The sequence below is a fragment of the Falco punctatus genome, assembly GCF_963210335.1.
Source record: "Falco punctatus genome assembly, chromosome: 11".
Classification (NCBI taxonomy): Eukaryota; Metazoa; Chordata; class Aves; order Falconiformes; family Falconidae; genus Falco; species Falco punctatus.
In genome coordinates this window covers 29,064,902-29,081,998 of record NC_137591.1, presented here as the reverse complement: position 1 = coordinate 29,081,998, position 17,097 = coordinate 29,064,902, and the positions used below count along the sequence as shown (strand labels likewise).

At 48.1% G+C, this 17,097-nt stretch overlaps 2 protein-coding genes across 2 annotated transcripts in view; one reads left to right on the top strand and one right to left on the bottom strand.

Annotated features, from left to right (window-relative positions):
- The window catches only part of TDRD5 (tudor domain containing 5), a 44,714-nt gene that overhangs the window by 4,770 nt on the left and 22,847 nt on the right, over positions 1-17,097 (top strand). Inside the window, exon 3 of the mRNA XM_080407484.1 lies at positions 5,381-5,532. The gene's annotated coding sequence lies outside the window, so the exon portion shown is untranslated. The remainder of the gene's footprint in view (positions 1-5,380; positions 5,533-17,097) is intronic.
- NPHS2 (NPHS2 stomatin family member, podocin) lies at positions 5,600-16,131 on the bottom strand. Its single transcript, XM_080407485.1, has 8 exons — positions 15,847-16,131; positions 14,639-14,742; positions 13,632-13,704; positions 13,255-13,337; positions 12,196-12,399; positions 11,515-11,570; positions 10,603-10,681; positions 5,600-9,909 (listed from the first exon to the last, which is right to left on the bottom strand). Exons 1-8 carry the CDS (start codon positions 16,121-16,123, stop codon positions 9,631-9,633), a joined length of 1,155 nt encoding a protein of 384 aa, XP_080263611.1. The 5' UTR covers positions 16,124-16,131; the 3' UTR covers positions 5,600-9,630.

The following is a 17,097-nucleotide window of genomic DNA, read 5'->3' as shown; positions in this document are numbered from 1 at the left end:
TCAGCAATCAGTGGCCCCCAGCCAGCTCCTCCCGGTTTATATACCGAGCGTGATGTTCTGTGGTATGGAATAGCCCTTTGGCTAGTGCAGGTCAGCTGGGCTGGCTCTGCTCCTTCTCGGCTTCTCGTGCCCTGTGTCTCGCTGGCAGAGCATGGGAAACTTGAACAGTCCTTGATTTAGAGTAAGCACTACTTGGCAACAACTAAAACATCAGTGTGTTATCAACATTATTTTCATACCAAATCCAAAACACAGCATCGTACCAGCTACTGAGAAGAAAATTAACTCTATCCCAGCTGAAACCCAGACAGAGTTTTCTCAAGAAAAAATGTATAGTGTGCCGAGAGATTGATCACGGCAACAGATCCCATCAATTTGGTTGTCCTTGGATCATCCTAGTGGCCTTAGTGGAATTTTTAGGGAGCCTAGTAAGATAGGAACACCTAAAGACAATGGCAGTTCCTGCTTTATACCTAGTACTGCTATAAAATACACTAGCATCGGTGACTGCATGGACTCTGCCCAGGCCTCTGAGGCTGCCTGGCAGAGGATGCACAGGCAGTACAGGCAGAGTCTGCAGCCCAGGTCACCTGGAGCAAAGCCTCCACCTGATGCAGGATCTGTGCTCACACATCCTCTGTGGGTTAAAACAGCACTGGTGTGGACAAGCTGTCACTGTGTGAGTGGGGCAGGTGAGGATTGCTCTTCTGAAGGCTTCTCTAGTGCACAGGTCTACAGATAGCTCCTGTGCCTTGCTGACAGCAATGGGCTCCTGACTGAAGGATCTTCTCCAGCATAAATGATTCTAGGATTCTAAGCGTTTGAGGGCACTCCTGCAAAGCTGATGACATTCTGCATCTTTGCAGCTGCTGTCACGAGATTGTCAATGCAATTGTTCGAAAGAAACGGTCAGAGGCAGATTTAGAAGCTGATTTTGAGCTGGAGGAGCTGAATAAGATCAAGGTGAAAGGTGCCTGTGTCTCCAGCTGTCTAGGTCTGGTGGTAGATTAAACTGTATTTACTTTGTAAGAGGTAGAGAAAAACGTATGTCAGGGTTTTAAAGAGGAGGAAGACTCTTGCTACTCCAATGGATTACCCTGCTCCCCCAAGTTCCCTACTGACTCCACAGTCCCGGAAAGCAGATAAACCTGGGTCAGGTCATGTTCAGCTTTAATATTTTTGTTGCCCTGTTTCAGGGTACATATGTAAAGGCTCTCCTGCGAGATTTATTCCATATGAGTGGCAGTAGATTCACCTCTGGTTCAAAGCTTGTCAGAGCCATGTACATCCAGACTTGAGTGGTGCTTAGGAGCTCCTGGAGGTGCTTGGTGCAATATACTTTTATACAGACATGGCTGAAAATTTTTGCAGTCAACTGACCTACCTGCCATCTCCTTATTCTACACTTGCATGTAAAGCTCTTAATCGCTACCACTGTCATCACCAGTGTTTAGCTGAGCTTCACATGCGCTTTAGGAATGTGAAAGGTAGACCCTTCCTGAAGCCCAAGGCTTCCCTGAGCACAGGGCAAGTGGTGCTACTTCAAGGAATTTAAGAAGCCTCTCTGCAGGGATTGAAAATACTTGTGTTTCTGTTCTGTGTTACCTTAGTGAGTGGAAAAATTGGCCCCTGGGATTTACACTCATTTCTCCCCACGTGGGTTGGGGCGATGGCTATGATAGACATGTTCTGCACTGGCCTGAGAGGGAGCTTGTTGAAGGACATAGTTGATGGGAGTGATTAGCTGGTGACAGATGCTGTATCTGAAAGCTTGGTGAAATGTGTCTTCCTTTTCCTTTGTATGGTGAGGATGGAACGGTCCAGGTAGGCCCCTTCCCTTAAATAGACAGAAAGGTGGAATTATTTAACTGACTGAATGAATATGGTAACAGCTATTTTTTTGTGCTAAATAATCCCTGGATAATCATTTTCTGTTATGTTTTCCCAGACTGAGTGCTGTAATTGGATTGAAGCATGTAGTCTCCTCCTTTCAGAAGTCAAAGGCTTTCCAGTCTCCTTTCTGGATTTAGAAGAACTGAGAAACCTCTTCAGATCAGAGGTATATGCAGACTGCATTTGCTGCTCTAGGTCGGACCTGTTTGGATGAAGGTCTGCTTCAAAACTTTCAAAAGGAAGGAGCTACAGTTTTGTTTGAGGGAAGGTTTCACATGGAGACCTGCACACACTCAAAGCTGTAGTTAGAACTGTGAGGTGTTATGACTGTAAACTGGTCAAAAATGACAGTGCTGCTTGTGAGGGCAGGTCTAAGGCAAAACCAGAGCTTCAGTGGAGCTAAGAGATTTTACCCCACTGGTAGATCAGTTCCCAATGGTGCATGATTGCTTTTGTTTCTCCCATTGGGGTGGATTTTGGCTAGAATCTTGGTGGTTGCATTGTCCAGGAGATCAGGCTGAACTTTTAGTGACTAGATGGATGTCTGAGACTGCCTGTGACAATTACATGTGTTGTGTTACTGTTGGCCTGGCATTGGTCTGCTTTCATAAAAAACAGGTTGAATTCAGATGACGAGGAAAGGGCTTTAGAATTATTGTCTCGAGCAATTTGTTTGCATCAGTTCTGAGCTCAACCTCCAAGGAAAGCAATGCTGTTCGTGACTTGTGTACAGCCAGTGCTGTAGCTCATGTGCTGCTCCTCTTTTTCTCCCTGCCGTGGCCTATGGAAAGCAGATATGCCACAGGGGATCCTGCTTATGTAATGTTCAGTAATTAGCATATTCACTTGTGATTTGAATTATATTCATACTCAGGACCCTCCTGGGTGGCTGGACTCCAAGTCTAAATATATGCAAGAGAAAGTCACAGACCAGCTGGCTTTGCCTAGGTTATTTGGATGGTTAAAGGGAGCACGCTACTAACCCGATCCTTAGGGTGCCTTGCAGGAATTGCAGTTGAAGCATAAGGACACTGTCATTTCTTCAACTAAGAGTGAGCTTGAAGCTGACGATGCCAACAGCAATAGGAAACCCGTAACAGAGGAAGAACCATTAGAAGTAAAGGAGGAGATTGCTATTATGCAGGTGACTGTAGTAGCTGCAATACACTACTTTCTAGCAGGGCCTTTTTATTTATTGCTCAGTGTATGCAATGTGAAACATGGCCTTACAGCTGCCTTGCATGCCACTAGGCTAGCAGGATCTCCTATTTCTTGTTTCTTTCTTCTCATCAGCAGCCAGGTGCTGGTATGGAGTATCTGATTGAAGACAATGAAGCCACTGCAGACATGATACATGGGGCGTGACTCCAACATCCACCTGAAATCTCTGAAATCAGACATCGTTTCAGTTACAGGGGTAGGAATCTCCACCACAGCAATGGCTTTAGCCTGTTGGCAGAGATTTGGAGCTGGGTTTTACCTGTCTACTCAGACTCTGTTAATGAGACCCCGTTTAACACTTGTCAGACCTGCTGGGGCAGTGCAAGGTGCTGTGTTCTCTCAGATTCCTCTGTTCTTGCAACTTTTAAATAATCATTAGCACAGCTGAAATTTGTCCTCATGATATTACTGCCATGGCCCCAGGACTTTCATGAAACCAGTAACAGGTGATGTGTGTAGTCTGAACCAGGACTATCTGCAGAAACTGGGATGGTGAAAATGTTTTGGTGCTAAGCACATGGGAGAACCTGGAGAGGCTTCAGAGATTCAAGGGAGATCTCACAACAACAGGGAAGCAAGAAATTCAGGTTGTGTTGGCCTCCTAGGTCCTTATTTTCTCCATTTGCCTGTGGGATGGTGCTCTTTGATAAAGTTGCTCATCAGAAGTCATAGGGCCTGCCTTCTGCAGTCATCCCCTGGCCAGTCAGTCATCCAGAGTGAAGCCCAGAGGTACAGGAATTGTGAATCTTTAGCAAACTGTCACTGGATGGTCCTACTCCTGAAGTGTGCTGCATTGCTGCATGTGCCTTGCCCTTCATGCTTTAGTTCAGAGTGCCAGTGGGAGATGCAGGAGCATTTCTTTATGAACTTTGATTTGTTTTACAGAAATAAATCACTGGAAATCACGATTATGTTCCAAAGCTTAGAGAAGGAGCTTTTCCATGGTTACTTTTACAGAAAAACCCTGTTTGTATTCTTCAGATGAAGAAAACTGACTTATGCCTGTTGGACCCTGTGAGGAGCTACCTCTTTCTGTTTTCTGAACATCATTTTGGGGGGGTTTTTGCTCCTGGTCAGGCCACAGCCATCTCCAACCTCTTTAAGCTAGTGAATGCACCAGCCAACTCAAGACTATGAACCAGTGAGAGTTTCATGTCAGAGCCAGAAAAGAATTTTAGTCTATTTTTAATGCCAAGATCAAGTTGTGCACTAAGACACCAGCACCAAACCAGGCACATGCTGCAGATGAAATGTGGCATTGTTGGTTTCACATTCACTTATAGAAGGTTTTGCTGTTCCCAACCAGACAGAGATAGCTGCCACCAGGTCATCGTCTCCCTTTTCTCAGAAAGAGTTTGAGGCCCTGGCAGTGCTGGAACATCTGCAAGTGCAGCTCCTGTGAGTACTGGGCCTGTGCTAGAGGTATGGGCAGGCAAGGTTTCATCCCAGGCAAGTGCCTGTTCTGCTCTCTGATAAGGTTCTGCTTCATCCAATATCTATTGGCTTAGTTTTGTGATTCCTTCCATTCTGATTGTCTCAGGCCATTGAGTGTGTGTTTTACATTAGCTGAAGGCATGACCCACATCAGCTCTCCTTCATCTGTGTGCAGATTTTCAGTTTTGTGTACACGAGGTCCATTGCAGAGGTACTCATGATGGTTTTCTGCAAGACTTGTTAATACTTCGGGTCCTGTTAGCACTTGCAGAGTGTTATGCGAATGCAGTTAGCCCTTCCAGGGCCTGCTAGTGTCCAGGAGCTTGGCAGGTAGAGCCATGCAATGTTGTGCCTACATGTGGGGAACCCAATGAAGGGACATCCAAGTGTCTCCATGCAGAATCACATCGAGGTTTGTCTTTGGTAATGACTTCTTCCATGCCTAAGCAGGCTCGGACGCTCTGAATTACATTCCCTTACATTTCTTTTTTCGTCTGTGAGCTTGCATTATCCAGGGTAACCCCATCTCATTAGCCTTGCCAGTAGATTTGACTGTGTTCTGTATATAACCTTGCACAGTGAAGATCAGCATCTCGCCCTTTGCTGGCAAACACTGAGTTTTAAAATTAATTCACTTTGCAGGATTTACATAGATGTGCCATGAAGTCCTTTATAGATCTTTTAACAATGTCCTTCTCTGAAACCATAAATGTGTTTTACAGAGTCAGTCAACCCCACTGAGTGCTTCAGATATCTAAATCTTTTTTTAGGTATCCTGCCTGCAGCTGCTTAGATTTCAGGTTTCAGCATTATCTATGCTTCTGTGTTTCAGAGAAACAGAGATCCATGCTCAGAATGCAGAGGAGAGATCTGAAGGTCTTGAAGAAAAGCTGGAAGAAGCTCTGCAGAGAATCAAAGAGCTAGAGTGTGAGCTGGAGAAAGAGGGGAAAGTCATCCCAGAAGCAGCACACCAAGAAGGACAAGGTCAGGAGAATCAGTATTCTGAACACTCTCCCAGGCTCAGAGAGGGAAGCAGTCTTTGAGGACACCTCATTTGTCTCCTGCTTAGTACAGGACCCTCTCCTCCTGGGCACATCCTAGGATTGTTGTCAAGCAAGGAGGCTTTTAACATGGTTCTAGATCAGGGCAGAAAGAACTGCTGAACATGGTCAGTTTTTTGAGAGGAAGTAATTTTGTTTGATTTTGACATATGACACAGGGTCTATATGTAGGAGAACACTGTAATTGACTTCATCTTCCTTGTGAGTGTTCCCTGTGTTTAGGATCACTGATTTTGTGGTAGAAAAGAAATAATGTTTGAGGTCCCTTCACTCTCAGAGGCCACAAATCTTTTGTGTTTATAGCACCGGACACTCTTGCTGTCTCCAGGAGGTATGTGAACACTGCTGACCTACTGATCTCGCCCTTATGATGTGGCAGTGAGTTCCTTAGGTTGTGTGTTTGTTTTGGATGAAAGCATTTCCTTGTGTCCTTTCTCAACTGGATCCACACAGATATAAGATATGAAGAAGGAGAAAGAATTGGAATTAAAACTTCTTTCCTTAGTCCTTCATTGTGTCTTGTCTCTTTGACATCGAAGCTAGAGGAGAGGCTAATTTGTTTGTTAAGGATGTGATGCCCTGGGAAGATTTTAACTCTGGTGTTTTTATTAGCTATGGTTTGTTGTTTTGTTTTTCTTTCAGAAAAATGTTTCCAAGAAAGTGTCTTAGAAGTCAGGGCCTGCTCAAGTCCCAAAGTTTCTACCTCTGGCCAGTCTGAGACATCCAGAAAAAGCAAGCATTAAAGAACAGCAATGCTTTAGTAGTTTCTTAGTGCCCATTCATAGTAACGTTTCACCCCGATCCACTGCTGTTACTCCTTACCTACTACCCCAGCATTTCTGTGCCATCCCAGCATTTATGCTGTTCTTCTAGCTGGCTTTTACTGCTTCCAGATCTGTCTTGCTTGTCCTTTACCTCCTCCCACAGCTCTTTATAGCATGTCTTCCTTGTAATACCATTGCTGCCTCAGCTTTCTCTACCCACATCTCTCCTGCCTGTGCATCCTCCTGCCCTCCCCTTCCCTGGTGCTTGCCTCCTGTGTTCGTCAGTCTCTTCTTGCTGCTGTATCTCATTCTGCCTCACCCCTCTTGGATCATGCAAGTCAGTCATTTGCACCTCTTTCCTCTGGTTATCAAGGCTTGTTTTTCTCAGTGCCAGCATGGTCTGGTTGTGTGTCTGATAATGGGTACTTCCTTCATCCTCTGGGCTTCAGGTGATCCAGTTACCAGCTGAATGGTCAAGAAGAAATTGTACAGAAGTGTATGGACAGATTTTTGTTAGTCTTTGAATCTTCTTTTGAAGGTTTTGTCCTTTTTCAGAAAGCCTGAAGCTGTGCATGATCCTAAAGGCTTTTCTTAAATTGCTGCTACAGGAGAAGTGCCTCTAACCAGGGTCACAAAACCAGACTTCAGATGATGCCAGATACCTGCTTAGTGCACTGGGATGGCATTTATACACTTCATCTACTTGTGGTTTCTGTGTTTGGCATCTGAGCCCCCTGGCTGCCCATCCACAGTACCCCTACAGCCTCAACAGGCCAAACTGCCCAGTGAGGTGGCCACCCAGGACTTCTACCTCTGTCATGTCCCCAGCCTGGGGCAGTCTGTATAGTCCTAAACCTCTGCAAGGCCAGCAGAGCTGCCTGGGTTCGGCAGGGCTCTGCAATTTGACCCAGTCTCAGCTTGGAAGAGCAGGCAGTGAAACTGTCAGGAATTACATCAGTTCAGACAACCCCTGCCAACTCCCTCAGAGTAAATTCTATTTTGGAAACACCATATATCACTAATCGTGAAGTACATTTTTAAATGATGTTTTCCTTCTGCAAGGTTTTTGAATGTAGGTAAAATGACAAGTTTCTGCCAGCTCTGTATATGTAAGAGAGAGAAGATCCTGCTGGAACAAGGCGTGTTCTTTAGAACTGATGCTCTTAGCTATAATTTGCACTGTATGTCTCTTGACACTCATTTCTCAGATTAAGTGTTGCTCCTTTGAGACATTATCTGTGGAGATGTTGGTCCTCGATGTGCCAAGGAATCTTGGTCTGGATGGATCGTTTTACACCGAGTTAGAAATGCAGCCAGAGAAGTGTTCAGAGAAAGAATCATCTGCAGCTCAGTCTGTGTAGCATTACATCCTTTTGCCCTAGGTTGGGAAACAGGGGCCTGTTCCAGCAGCATGAGAAATAACCAGGACCAGCTTTAGAGAAGTAACTACACAGCTCATGTTCGCCAGTGGAAGATTAGAGCTGTTCCACCTCCCAGAGCTAGTTTTCCATGAGTGGATCGCTGCTGAGACCTATTACAGACACACGAGCAGGAGCCATGGCCATTGTGCCACCCTTCCTGCAGTGGCAGAATGACTCAGATGGGAGGGTATGCCTCAGATTCTTGTGTGATCACTGAGAAGTTCACAGGTGGGTTGTTCCCACTCCCCAGCCACTTGTAAGAGGACTGGTTTGCTGGGTGTCCTTGCTGTAAAAAGACCAGCAAATACTTGTAGAGCACTGAGTGTTGAGGAGGGGACTCCAGGGAGCTGAAGGGGCCGATTAAATACAGAATGCATGGTACTTACTAGAAGTGGGATCCTTGTCCTTTGTAGCAGCATTAAGCCTGCATGTACAGGCCATCCTTGTGACACAGCGGCATTTAACAGAAATGCTACTGATATATGCCAATGTGCGTGAGTGTTTGCCAGCAGGCAAAGAGGGACTGAACAAATGAGTGAAAACACAAGAGTGAGCAACTGGCTGGGTAACCCCTGCTAGGCTTGTGCATGATGGCCAACTACTGTGTAGGCAGTTAAGAGAAGGGCCACCAAGTGCCCTCTATCTTGGCCTCTACAGGCCACCACCAGCAGAAGGTATGTCCTGGGAATGGCTGTGCAGGGGAGGTCTGTGCTGAAGTGCGAGGAAATGCTGCAGGTCAAGTAAAAGGGCAGAAGCAGAGCTGACAGCCAGCCAAAGGGCAGCAGCATCAGAGAAACCGAGCGCAGTGGTAGTTCTTTTGACAGTGCTCCATATCTTTGCTAAGGGAAAGGATTGCAGTATCTGTAGGTTCCCGGCCATTTCAAATAGCTTTTGGCAGGAAAGATACATAGGAGTTTGGAGGACTTTCTCTGTTCCTTCCCTGGGTACGGAGATTACCAAGGCAGCTGCAGCAGGCAAAAGTATTACTGTTCTCGAGGCTCTTGGCTGGCTTTTCCCCAGTGCTGCTGGATTCCCCCTTGTCAGCTCAATGGGAGTTGGTTAAAGGGATCACCGCTAAAATGTTTAAATGCCCACAAGTTCAGACCTTGTCCTGCCTCACCCCCCAGTGGAACTGAGCAGCAGCACAGCCTGCCTTTCCTCAGCTCAGCTGACGTGCCTTGCAGGGAAGTGTCAAGACTTAAAGGCTGCCTTGTCCTCCTCTTCCTTTTCCTCCTATTTTAGAACTAGGGCTAAACACCTTGGCTGCCTGTGTGTGCACGTAGGCGCGCACGGGTGGTGACTGAAACCCCACATCCAGGACTTAGTCCACGGGACTCAGCTCGCTCCCTTGTTGCAGAACCACTAGGCTGGCAGCACCCACCAACCTGCCTGCGTGCTGAGCCGCTTCCTGTTCCCCCACCGACTGTCGGGCTCCCACCCTCACCTGCCTGGCTCTTCGGGGGGACAGGGGAGCATTTAAGTACCTAGGGGCTAGCCTGTCCTTCCTGCCGAGGTGATGGGGCAAGATGATCAGAGCGCAGGGCCCAGGCCCCAAGTGCCTCTGGCCCTGTGAAGGGGAAGGGATGATACCCCACTTCCTTCAACCCCCTGCTCACACACATGCCAGCCCTGATCCTTTTACTCCATATTTTTCCCTTTCCAAAACAAGAAGAGGCTTCTTCCATGTACATCCCACTTTATATTACAGGCCTGGGCTGTCTTCCCTCCTGCCTCCAGACCAGGACCTGCTGGTGGGCTGCCAATAGTCCACCCTTCTTGCGCCTCTCTGAGCAGGACTGACCAGGGGCAGTGTGGCAACCATTTCTGGGACAGCCCTTAGAGCATGGGTGAGTCCTTCTTGTCTTTGGGGCTTTCTGGGAGATTTGTGGTGCCTGTGAGGCGGCTGCTCGCTGCCAGAGGACTGTGGGTAGCCGGAGAGACCAGGTTCATGGCATCCAAAGGCAAGGGCAAGATGAAAGCAGCAGGTTTCTCTGCAGTAAGGGAGTGCAGTGCATGGAGGTAACGGAGCTGAGCAGCAGCAGGGGTGCTGGACAGGATCTCAGCTGCCATCCGCAGGGACTCAGAAGCAGCCTTTTCCCCCTCAGCAGCAATCACCTGCCAAGCAGAAGAATAAGGGTTTCTGTGAAGCTGGGAGTAAGGAGCATGGACTTAAGGGGCATGAAATTCCCAGAGCCAGTGTGATTATAACAGTTCTGCTCTCTGAAGACCATGGTATGTACTAGACCTCTTGGTACCCCCAAGAGTTTGGGAATTCATGTCTAACTTGTTTTTTACTAGGCCCATCAGGGCTCATAGTTGGGCATACCTTTGCTGCAAACGCATAGGAGAGGGCAGCCCCTGGGCTAGCATTGTGGGAGGGGTGCTGGACACCAACCTTATCCAGGCTCTTGCACAGCTCAGTGCAAGGGATGGAGACCAGCCTGGGCTGAGCAGGGTGCAGGGAACATGACAGTGGTGACAGCCCGGCACTGGGCTTCTAGGGAAGAGTGAAACCCTGAGGAAGAGATCCCTATGGGAGTCACAGTGGGCCTGGGGATAACTCCAGACCTCTGTGTGTGTCTGTGTCCTACCTGGAGACCAGATACCAGATCTGGAATTCCACTGGGCTGGCCCAGGCTCTTGCTGCATCTCCCTTTGCTAGACACAGCTCTTGAACAGGAATTAAAGGAAACATATCTCACCAGAGCTGTATCCTTGTGGGGCATGCCCCAGGGACCTCAAACCAGAGGTGGGAAAGGAAAGAGGGGGGCTTTAGAAGGAGATGAGAAGTATTCAGAGTTGGCATACCCGCACTTTGGCCTGTCTCTGGGCCTCCGCTTCCACAGCCAGGGATTGCCGGACTTCAGCAGGCAGCTGCACGTTGTTGCTGTGGTAGTAAAGGACAGGGATTAGCTGGACTCTAGGCTCTCCTGGCAGCACTGGATGGTCAATCTGGGGCTTGGAATGGGCTCATCAGTCACTCTCTGCAGAGCAGTTCACACATGCTCTTTGTTCCCTGGGTGTCCCTCTCCATGCATCTCATTTTAGCCTTGTACTGCCATTCCCATTCTTCTTTTCCAGCCTCGTGTTCTAATGATCATGCTTGCATGAACACTAGGCAGCAGAGACATCTCTTTGTGCCTCTGAGGCCTGAAGTCTAAGCTCACTCTTTGTGAGACAGCAGAGAATCCGCTGGGTAGACTGCTCTCAAGACAGGCACAGGAATTTCCTTCTGTTCATAGATTTACTCATGCGCTGCTTGGCTCTCTCTTCCATGGCCCTCTATGGGACGAGCCAGTCCCACCTTTCTGCATGGGCTTCCGAGTGATGAGCCCGTCCCTACCAGTGCTAGCACCCCGAGGCCTTTGATCTAGGGTGGGGCACAGAGAGTTTGGTGCCTGCTGCACCTCTTGGGCTGGCAGAACTGGGTGCAAACTCTGCCTGCAGCAGCAATGAAATCATGATGAGATCCCGGCTAAGGATCCTGCCCTGGCTGTTAGTGCAGGAGCAAGCACAGCCCTCATGTGGAAGTTCTACGTGAGGCAGAGGCTGAAAGGGAAATACAGGACAGGGAAAATAGGAAGGCGAGAGGTGAGGCTATGCCTTCTGCAGAATAGCTGCAGGGAGAGAGCCAGAGGCAAAGCAGGAAGAGGAGCAGGCAGCAGAACAGGTACTTGCAAAGGGCCAGGGAAGTCCCCTCTACCAGCAGTTCCTACCTACATTTCTGTTCTCTCCACTTTGATCCCCCAGCAGCCTGTGACCGCATCCAAAGCCACCTGTGAAGAGGAATAATTTTAGAGCATGGGGAGAACACCAGCCCTGGCCTAGGCCCCTTACAGGGAGTAAGACAGTGCAGGGACATTAATTTAAGGAATTTAACTGCAGGACTGTAAGGCAGATTTATTAGTTTTTGTGTGCTATTATGTGAGGTCCTCAGAAATAAAATTACTTCCCTTACTTCTGATTTGTGTTTGCCTCAGGGATTTAGCACAATTTAACTAGCCCATATAGGTTCAAGTGTGGCACCAATTCAGCTCCATAGGAATCATTCAGTTCCTGACTGGTATCATCTTGTATGTGTGTCATGGCCACAAAGAACTGCTACTGGACATCCCATGTGTACTGGGTTTATGGCAACTCACTCGGGCTGCAGAATATATTCTGTCTGCTGCTCACCATAGCCACATGTGGGGGCCCATACTGTGTATCCTTCACCTAAAGCGATCAGCGTCAAAAAAATAAACAGAAGGAAAATTTCCCATTTTTCTGTGAAGGAAACACATGTTGTTACTGCACCCTTCTGCAAACTGGTGTCTGTGATTTTGAGGGGCTGATGACCTGAGCTGCTTTGTGGAGCCTCATTTCACCCCTTGCTCTGATGCCTCCCCCCTGCAGAAGCACCTTTATCTCCTGGCTGATGCTTTTCCTCTCCAAGAGAAGTTCAGAAAAAGCTCGATGTGCCAGGAGGCGTTTTGTGGTTGTCTGCACCAGCAGCTGGATGGCACTGGAGATGCTGGTCAGGGTGGTGAGGAGAAGAGAGGCATTCTCCAACCGGTAGTAGCAGACAGCATCTATCTCCAAGGTAACCATGTCTTTGGTCACCACCTAAGCAGAAGACATTAGGGGAGATGGAGCTGATTCTGACAACTCTAAGGTAGCACGGAAAGCACACAAGACAGTGAAGCCTATCCAGACAGTTAAGTCTTTGTAGTTTCCACCTCTGCTACTGACTGACCTTGGGCAAAGGATATAACCTCTAGATCTCAGTTTCCTGAGCAGCATCTTTGTGTCTGTCTCCTCAGTACAGCTGCTGAGCTAGAGACTGTGAGTAGGTCATAACACTGCGTTTCCCTGCACGCAGCTGCCTGGTCCATTCCTGTTCCGAGAGCATAGGCTGTGTCCTGAGGTGTGTGCTCGGTGTGTGCAGCTCCAGAAGGATTTGCTGCACACCACGGGGGTGAGCCTGGAGATGCTATCCCACAAGGACTGTCCCACTGGCAACACAGCAGAACAAACAACACATCCCAAAAGGAGAGGAGGGGCTGTGGCTAGGGACGTTGCAGGTGCAAGGGTTAGAAACAAGGGTTCAGCCCTTTCTTCCTCCCAGGCTTATACAGGAGCAGAGTACCACCCTTACATTGTTGTAAGATCTTAGTCTGAGCTTCTGTCCCTGCTGCAGACACTCCTCAGTGTGGTAAGTAAAAGAATCAGGTACTGTATCTCTGGCCCAGCAACTCTCTGTTGGTCTGTATTACCACTACAGCATGTCAAACTGAATGGGATTAAAAGCAGTAGTTTTAAAAGAGAAGAAAATTCACTCTGAATTTTTAGCCTTCCCTTTCTGAGGTGTTTGAGATGTTTTTCCAGACTTTTCTACCTAGAAATGAAGGCTAGAAGCATAAGGTATAATAATGTTAGAGACATCCAAAAATTAATAGAGAGAGGGGGTGTCAGCCATACCTGATGGAAGGGGATCTCCAGGGTTTTGAGGCGGAGGTCTATCTTGTGATATGTATCCAGACAGGGAAGGAAAAAGAAAAGGCCTGTGGGAGGAAGAGAAAGGCAGCTAGTGATCATCAGAACCACAGAAATTGCCTCTCCTGCTTTGGAGAACAGGGGAGGGTTTGGCATGCAGAACTACAAAGGAACTCATATGGGCTCAAATTCTGAGTCTGCTTCTGTGATGGGAAAAGCCATTAGGCCCTTAAGAGGAAGGGAGCAAAGACATCCCATCTGCTATCTGGCCATGCCTGCTTGAAGGGCATTGGCATGCAAGCTCTGGTAGAGCATGAGGAAGAGGAGCAACATGGTTGTGGGGAGCTCAGTAAACACCTTACCAGGCCCTTTGGCTCTGCCGGGAAGGAGATGCCCAAGTCGGAAAACGATGGCTCTTTCATACTCCGGCACTACCTGCAGAGGGAAACAAAAGCTAGGCTGGAGAGGAAGGTGTAGGGCTGGGGAAAGGGGGACTCTCCAGCATGGAGGAAGTCTGTTCTGGGAAAGCCCTGCAAAGTGAGGATTTCAGCAGGTATGAGCTGGTGGCATCACCTGTTACTGAGTCCCTTTACCCTAGCAAAGAACCTGCCCAGAACTGCTGGCTGGCCTAGTGTGTGAGCAGCCCACAAGCAGCCCTGCGACGGCCCGAGATTTGTCAAGAGCAGCCTGTGTGAGAGCTGCCCAGGGTTTCCTGGGATGAAGCCAGCCAGCAGCCTGCTTCCTTATAGCCTGGCCAGATGTGAACACCCTGAGCTAAAATTTTCCATGTTGGTTGTTTTCCTGCAAGGGAACCGTGTATGTATACGCACACATGTGTAAGATCTGGGCCATAATACTGATGCTCTTGTTGATAACAATATGTACATGAAATTTCCTGAGAAGTGAAATCAAAATATGCCTACTTGTAGCCATGCTATAAATCTGAGAAAAGGGGAGGAAGAGGGAAAATGCACTATTAACTGAGAGATCGATCTCTCGTAACATTTTTAATTCAAAACCTATTTACCCTGCTGCTGCAATGCAGCCATCTCTGGGCTGAGTAGGCTAAGGGTTGTGTTTGAAAGTGAATGGATTCACAATTTGTTTTAAAAAAAAGAGGAACTGAAGCCCCAGCCTGTTGATACTGCAGCAGGAGTATCTGACAAGCAGTGGCTGGACCCTTGTGCAGCCCTCAGCTGCAGCAACTTGATAAAGGATAAGTCAAAATTAATGATGAGCTGAAAAAGTGTAAACAGGACCTTAGACCAAAACAGCTTTATGCTCATGCCTGACGCAGGCTGAACCAGTGAGTTACATCCACATCAGACAGCAAATATTATATCTAGAGAGGGCCCACGACTATTCTCACCTTCAGGCAGAACCAGATAGAAATGGGGAAGGTCATTATGATGAACAGGAAAGACAAGATCGTCAGAAGCCACTCACAGATGCCCAGACCAGGAGACTTTGCACCTAGGGAAAAATCGAACATGACTGTGTTAGGAGAGGACTGCTCCCAAAATACTGATGGCCTGACAAGTGCCTGCACAGATAAGCTTCATTGTTGTCCTTTGCCTAGACCCGGTGTATGTGACCCATTTGGCTCTCTCTGGAGCTGGGTTAAAGAACACCTCCCTGCCCCAGGTGACCAGGAGGTGCTAGGATAGACCGATAGAGTCTGTCTCTGCTTTACTGGCAGAAACTGAGCCATGCTTCTCCATAGTGCTTTGACTAGAGAGCAGCCTTTAGCTTGAAGGCCTGTGGCTACCAAGCCATGTTGAAAGGCTTGGAATGACCAGCTTGCTTGGCTGAGCTGGGATCCCAGAAGCTTATCTGGAAAGATAAGCTAATGGCAAAGAGAAAGATTCTAAATAAGAGGTAGCTTTCAGCATGCACAGTCTGAAGTGCCTTTCCCTGTCAGAGTATCTCAGGTCGTTTTGGAATAGGATTTTAGTCACATCCCAGCCCCCCAACGCAGTGTGACCAAGCCACCGGTGCTGCTGAAATCTCCTTGTGCTCTACAGCGGTCACACCAAAGTGCCAGAGGCCAACTGAGGTGGTCAGCCCCAGGTGAATATTACCTGCTACATCTCCCCCAAAGTGAGTGTGGGTCATCTTGCTCTGGGTGCCCTTTGTTGTGCTCCTGCCTGAGGGAAAATCTTCAGGTATGGCATGCAAATAGATAGATCAAAATAGATACACTGCAGTGCAGTCCTTTGGGCTATGAACTGGCATGAGGGCTAACTCCATCCACCTACAGAAGGGCAAGCGAGAAAAGGAAGAGAATAGAACATGAACAGAACTGGGGAGTAGCAAGCTGAAGCGTGAAGGATACTGGGGATGTAACTGGGTATTGCAAAGTTCATTGCTGTGCTAAACAGTGCTGCTCAGCCTGCAGTACTGACTGCAGCAGCTGGCTGGGAGGCTGGCTGGAGTCTCCCATATCCTGTCCTAAGGAAAACCATGACTGTGCAAGGTAGGTGTGATGAGACCACGCAGAAAGCGGAGTTATACTGTGACCCACGCAGGGTCAAAAAGTCCATAGCTTTCCGGCCCCTTCCCTTCTATAAGCCATACCTTCCTGTTGCTGCTCGCTGTCCAGCAACGCCATTGCTTCCATTTCTTCATCAGATATCACATCATCCACGTCCACCACTGTGGACGTGTGCACCCTACCATCGGTCCCTGTGGTGCTCTTGATCTCCTTTGCTTTCTCCTGCTTTATGTCTCCCCTTCCTTTGCCAGCTTCTCTGCTGCTCTCCCTCTTCTCTCGTTTGCTTGGTGTAGCGGAGGACTCTCTCCGTCTCCTATGAGACTCCCTGGAAGAGCTTCGAGACCTCTTATCCATCCTCATCTATGTCGAGGAGCTTGCAGCTGCCTGTGGGAGTAGGATGAATTCGCGCTTGAATTTATTGCTGCAGGCAGGAAAACCAGGCAGGGGAGGAGAGAAGGGGAGGTGTCAGATCAATGAGACTTGTTTCAAGTTTACCACAGGCTTGTCAGACACAATGGACAGTGAAGTGAGCAAGCTGTTTCCCAGCTGCTCTGCTCTCATTACACACTGCTGTGGAGATGGGAAGGAAGGGTGGACCTGGACAGGGTGGACTCCAGGAGGACATTCTGTGTGCATTTTCCTGCCTTTAGAAATAAAATACCATCAGAAGCCCTCAGATGATAAAAATCATGTAGATGGTTTCAGCAAAGCTGTTGAAAAGCAACCTAAAAGTTACTGCCAGACATGTGGCTCCAAAGATCTCCAATGGTGAAAGTGGCCCAGAACAATAAACACCAGGGTGAAAAACTTTTACTGGGGAGACCAGTGGCTTACTCAGGAGTGTTTGGAGGGGGTGTTGCAGAGAATGGCTGGGTGCATAGCATCTCACACTGGTCTGCTCTCTAGACACCCTCTGGCTGGCACAGCAGAGGGACATTGGCAGCAAACCTGCTGTCTAGGGTTACTTCACATTTTACCAGGGAGGGAGATTAGCTAGTCTCAGTTCAGCCATGAACTTTCCTGAATGGGTGCAAAGTGTGGAGGCCATTGCAGGGTTAGAGCTGTTGCATCTAAATTGTCAGTGTTTGTGTCTGAATGCCTCCCTAGTTTTCTGCAGCAGGAGCATGGCAGAGCAAACATAGGAGCTTTTTCTTCTCATACCACTCAGTCTGTGGTGACATCTGCAGAAACATCTGCAAAAAAACACTTTTTAAGTCTTTTAAAGTAACTGACCATACTAAGGAAACCAGCACCTGGCTAGAAATCGAACTACAGCAACACAAGGCTGGAACATAAAGGAGTGACTTCCCTGTCAATGGGACAGCGCTGAGCTC

What these genes read in the sequence shown, in the direction of transcription:
- NPHS2 (XM_080407485.1), bottom strand. Translation starts at nt 16,123, where the DNA reads ATGAGGATGGATAAGAGGTCTCGAAGCTCTTCCAGGGAGTCTCATAGG. An exon ending in CTATCTGGTTCTGCCTGAAG is followed by an intron (nt 13,705 to 14,638) that starts GTGAGAATAGTC and finishes TTCCCTCTGCAG; the next exon opens with GTAGTGCCGGAGTATGAAAG. An exon ending in CGGCAGAGCCAAAGGGCCTG is followed by an intron (nt 13,338 to 13,631) that starts GTAAGGTGTTTA and finishes TTCCTCCCACAG; the next exon opens with GCCTTTTCTTTTTCCTTCCC.